Source organism: Tachysurus vachellii, chromosome 7 (assembly GCF_030014155.1).
Source record: "Tachysurus vachellii isolate PV-2020 chromosome 7, HZAU_Pvac_v1, whole genome shotgun sequence".
Lineage (NCBI taxonomy): Eukaryota > Metazoa > Chordata > Actinopteri > Siluriformes > Bagridae > Tachysurus > Tachysurus vachellii.
In genome coordinates, this window is record NC_083466.1 from 10,469,426 (window position 1) to 10,474,787 (window position 5,362).

Below are 5,362 nucleotides of genomic sequence, written 5' to 3' on the forward strand. Positions count from 1 at the left end.
GATTTATTATGTACATATAAGCATACAGCAGTCTGCTTATGGATATTAACGTATCCACAAACCTTTATCATTTATAAGCCAGTGTACACTACATTTTTACTACTGTAAGTAATTCGACTTACTCATTCAGTTGTGGAGACCCACAAGATCGATTATTATTAAACAGCATGGCTTGGCATCATTAATCTCATTAACTGCAGTAATGTTTTGATATGAAGACACTCTCCTATCTCATTTGTGTACTAATTAAATATTTGTGAGATGAGTATATTTTCTGTTGTTACTGTTTACTTGTTGACCAGTAAATTAGTCTGAATCAGCCTACACACTCTGGCACATCTCCAGTGCTTTTTATGACTCTTTATGCAAATGAAGGTAGCAATGTGGTGTTTGGATGCCAGAAGTTACGAGAAGTACACAGGAATAACAAGAGTTAAGAGAACCTGCCCAGCAAAAACATGTGATATATTTTCACCTTGGAGCAAGAGTGAATTCTGAACATTGACTGAACTTTTAAGAATTAGGTGAGTAAACTGAAGCTATGCTTAACATAATTTTGTCTTTCTGGTATTTAATGGTATTTTCCACTCGTATACAAATTAGGTTCAATGTTAACAGGCAGCTTGTGTATTAAAAGGCTTTTGATTATGAACTCTGGCTATATTTCACATCCGTCTCAGACTCAGAAGGACAAACTGACAAACTGAAGAACATGTAAATGTGCTTTATGCAGCCATTTTTTATGTCAGTGTAGAACTCATGTTATCGTGTTATAACCTTCACTTTGTTCAGCTCAAAATGACACGGCTGAATTATCAGTAACCTTCCTTTTTTCAAATTCTATTTCTACATTTAGAGGTTTCTCATAATAATAACTACAACAGAGGATTTGCATTCTGTAAAAACTCTGACACTTCTATGTAACTAAGAGGTCAGACTCATTTTAACCAGGAAGTAAGTGATTCAAATGCCTCTTATTTGTCCATGGGATGAAAAAGTGTCATTTTATTCCCTGTTACATTTTCCATTGTTATCATTTAATTTACACTCTGAAGCTGAGCACATACAGTACACCTGCATTCAGAGGGACCTGTAAGCCATTTTTATTGATTATATAATAATGATTGCTGCATGGGGGCACTCACACCTCCAGGGTCGGGGTTCGATTCCCGCCTCTGCCTTGTGTGTGTGGAGTTTGCATGTTCTCCCTGTGCCTCGGGGGTTTCCTCCGGGTACTCCAGTTTCCTCCCCCGGTCCAAAGACATGCATGGTAGGTTGATTGGCATCTCTGGAAATTGTCCGTAGTGTGTGATTGCGTGAGTGAATGAGAGTGTGTGTGTGTGCCCTGCGATGGGTTGGCACTCCGTCCAGGGTGTATCCTGCCTTGATGCCCAATGAAGCCTGAGATAGGCACAGGCTCCCCGTGACCCGAGGTAGTTCGGATAAGCGGTAGAAAATGAGTGAGAGAGTGATTGCTGCAAGTGGCTTAGTGGTTAGCACGTTTGCCTCACACCTCCAGGGTTGGGGGTTCGATTGAGTGAAAATGAAAAAATGAAAATGAAAACTGAAAATGAGTGAGTGGGTGAGAGTGAGTGATTGCTGCGAGGAAGAAAAGCTTGACTAGACAGCAGACTCTTGTCATGGTTTTTCAAGACCTTTTAATGTTAGGATGTTGTAAATAAACAGGCAGATGTTTAAAAACAGGGGGGCACGGTGGCTTAGTGGTTAGCACGTTCGCCTCACACCTCCAGGGTCGGGGTTCGATTCCCGCCTCCGCCTTGTGCGTGTGGAGTTTGCATGTTCTCCCCGTGCCTCGGGGGTTTCCTCCGGGTACTCCGGTTTCCTCCCCCGGTCCAAAGACATGCATGGTAGGTTGATTGGCATCTCTGGAAAATTGTCCCTAGTGTGTGAGTGCGTGAGTGAATGAGAGTGTGTGTGTGCCCTGCGATGGGTTGGCACTCCGTCCAGGGTGTATCCTGCCTTGATGCCTGATCACGCCGGCACAGGCTCCCCGTGACCCGAAGTAGTTCGGATAAGCGGTAGAAGATGAATGAATGAATGAATGTTAAAAACACGTAGTAGAAAAATAATTATAATCTCTCTTGTTCTCAAATTCAAATCGAAACTTTATTGACATGGCTGTGTAAATGAATGCACATTTAGTATTTAAATACATAAAACATTAAAAACGTAAAAAAAAAAAAAAAAAAAAAAGGAGTGTTACATTGTTAAAGGTCAATGAAAGCTGTTTCAACTGGACTTAACTCTTATCTCTCTCTCTCTCTCTCTCTCTCTCTCTCTCAATCTCCACTGGTAGAATGGGATGTGTGAGTAGTAGGGAAAAGGGAGGTGGTATGAGAGAATCCCAGAATCCCCGACTGCCAGAAGCCAACAAAAACACCAGAGACCCAACTCAGGTCAAATTAGATTCTATCTATCTATCTATCTATCTATCTATCTATCTATCTATCTATCTATCTATCTATCTATTTGTCTATCTATCTTTCTGTCTGTCTGTCTGTCTGTCTGTCTTAGTGCACATGAATTTATTTTCAAATATCTGTGTATTTGGAGCAAATGAAATGTTTGCAATTTGAAACAATTATTTCAATTATTTCTTTTCCCTTGCCTACACTCACTACACAGATTTATTACAGTTAGGATTTAAACTAGTTATTCTGTCACTGTTGAGCAGCTATGTATCAAATGTACCAAATAATTTTCTTTTTTTTTTTTTTTTTTTTTTGATAATTAACACTTGATAGGTATACAACTGTATTTACAGCAACTCAATGTCAAGCCGGATTAAAATTATTCCTTCCTAATTCAAAACATATGCAAATTATATGCAAATGTCCTATTGAAAAAAAAAAAGCATTTTTATTATATTTGCATATTGGAGTTCCACTGTACACCTTTACTCACTCTGGTTTTTCTGTGTCTAGAATTCGTCACTGTTGCCTGGGCAGCTTCTGCAAAATGGCGATGGTACAGCAAAAGATGCAAACCCACACACATACATACGTATTATTAGAGGCGAAGCCAACTGTTTTGAAAACAAGAAGATAAATATGAGGCAGTAGATCAGAATTTCAGATTTCATGCTCTAATAATTATACCTAAATGTGTTAGAACATGGCACCGTTTGTTTGAATCCATTCATTGTTGAAGAGCTATGGGAGTAAAGAGCGACATTTGCAATGCATAGTCATAGGCAGTACAATTTTGAATGTTCTTATAAAGAAAGAAAAGCACTGGTTTACAGTAATAAGAGCCAATGTTTAGGCATGGGTCACTTATTTGCAATTAAAAATGTCTACTTTAAAAAAAAATCTGTCTCACTCCCCTATGTACAGAGCAGGACAGTGACACTAGCATGAGCAACATCGTTGGTTTGTTTAAACACTGTGTACACTTAATACTAACCCTTTTATATATACTTAAAGATTGTAGTTAATCCTTTCCATGCACAATCCTTTACTTCTCCATCAGCATCACATTCAAGCAACAACAACCCTGTCAGTGTCAGTGCTGTGCTGAGAATATAATCATGGTGCACTGAATTTATGGTCCTTTATCCTTTATTGTCACAGTGGGGCTGAGATTACAATTTCAGGCATAGCAGCTGAGTTTTTGTTAAACTTTGTGTTTATACTGGATAAAAATGGTGTTCATATATCCGCAGCTGAAACCACAGAGAGCAAGGTTGTGATAGCCTTATTCCCATACGAAGCTGACAAGAGGAATGAGCTATCTTTCAAGAAAGGAGAGAAACTCGTAATATTGGACGAGTGAGTATAAATCATACATTATCTATAAATATATTCAGCTTCCTTATATAACTCCTCTAAGAACACACACCCTGAATCGTTTTATTTTATCTATAATTATCACTGTGGTCACTGCACTGTGTGTTTTGTCTGTGTGTCAGGAATGGAGAGTGGTGGAAAGCAAAGTCTCTTTCCTCTGGCAATGTCGGATTAATACCTTCCAATTATATAAAGATAGAAGAAAGCATGGATAATAAAGAGTAAGTGATTCCAGTCTCCAGAGTGTATATGCAATATTAAATGCTTTATGTAATTTCAAACTGGAAATCTAATGAAATGAAATGCAACACTATACTGTGTTTTGAGAAATTAAGTACCGGTGCTGTTTATATTGAAGTAAAAAACAGAGGATGAAAAACAAATTTATATATTTGCATATATATAGAAAGTGGATGTATAACAGGATAAATACTGTAGATGTCTGCTATCGCTGCAAAGACGATGATCACAGGAAAAAAGGGAAACATTTTCATTTGTCAAGAGAATATTGATCATAATGTACGTAGCTTTCTGTAAGGAATCTTCAAATCATGTATACTTCATAATATCAGTCAAGCCCTGTTTATCTCTTCACATAAATGTAGTTATTTCACAGTGACACATGCTTTTGTTCCCCTTTGCAGGAGTATTTTGTTCAGGTTTAGTGTATTCTCCTTATTATAAAACAGGTCTCCTTAACTAATCTAATCTAAACTAATTATTTCTTCTGTATTTATTTCTTTATATGATTGTTCTTTTGTTTGTCTTAGTCTCCCTTTCTGTTGTCATAGTTGTCTTTGTTCTCATCTGTTTTTGTCTCTCTTTAGCACTTTATTGTATGTTGTTTGTTTATTGTTGTTTACTAGTGTGTCCCCCTATTTCTATTAGCTTGTAAAGTCTCCTTGCCCTGTGAAGAGGCTTTATATAAATACAGTGTTATATTTATAGATTATTATTATTAGTAGTAGTAGTAGTAGTAGTAGTAGTAATAATACTACTACTACTACTACTACTACTACTACTACTACTACTACTACTAATAATAATAATAATAATAATAATAATAATAATAATAATAATATCATTTTTGTGATATTGATTTTGCCTCTATGGTCTTATTTTATTTTCTCCTGATATATTTTATTATGTGTGAATTATATTGTAGAGGCAACACTGTAAATAGCATTCAGTCTAATAAGACCGTTTCTTTATGTGAGGTTTTACAATTTATTTCCTCTGTTCCAAATATTGTTTCAAATTGCAATAATTAGTACATTTTTTATCGCATTTATATCATTAATATTATTTATATTGTTTGGAGTACAAAGCCAGACACACACTGTTTCCACTGAATCTTTCTCTTTCTATATCTCTTACATATACAATGTGTTCTCAGCTTGTTGTTTTTTTTACAGCTGGTTCTTTAAAAACATCAGCAGAATAACAGCTGAGAGAAACCTGCTGGCTCCTGCCAACAAACCAGGTGCCTTCCTCATACGCCAGAGTGAGACAACCACAGGTCTGCAGTGTACATGCTCTTACTCACTCACACA

The 5,362-nt window shown here is 36.8% G+C and overlaps 1 protein-coding gene across 1 annotated transcript in view; it reads left to right on the forward strand.

Moving 5' to 3' along the window:
- The first annotated feature begins 410 nt into the window (after window positions 1-410).
- LOC132848471 (tyrosine-protein kinase Lyn-like) overlaps window positions 411-5,362 on the forward strand; it is an 11,664-nt gene continuing 6,712 nt past the window's right edge. The window contains exons 1-6 of the mRNA XM_060874195.1: window positions 411-524; window positions 2,318-2,417; window positions 2,946-2,988; window positions 3,686-3,791; window positions 3,932-4,030; window positions 5,225-5,328. Coding sequence (XP_060730178.1) covers window positions 2,319-2,417; window positions 2,946-2,988; window positions 3,686-3,791; window positions 3,932-4,030; window positions 5,225-5,328 — 451 coding nt within the window. The 5' untranslated portion in view covers window positions 411-524; window position 2,318. The remainder of the gene's footprint in view (window positions 525-2,317; window positions 2,418-2,945; window positions 2,989-3,685; window positions 3,792-3,931; window positions 4,031-5,224; window positions 5,329-5,362) is intronic.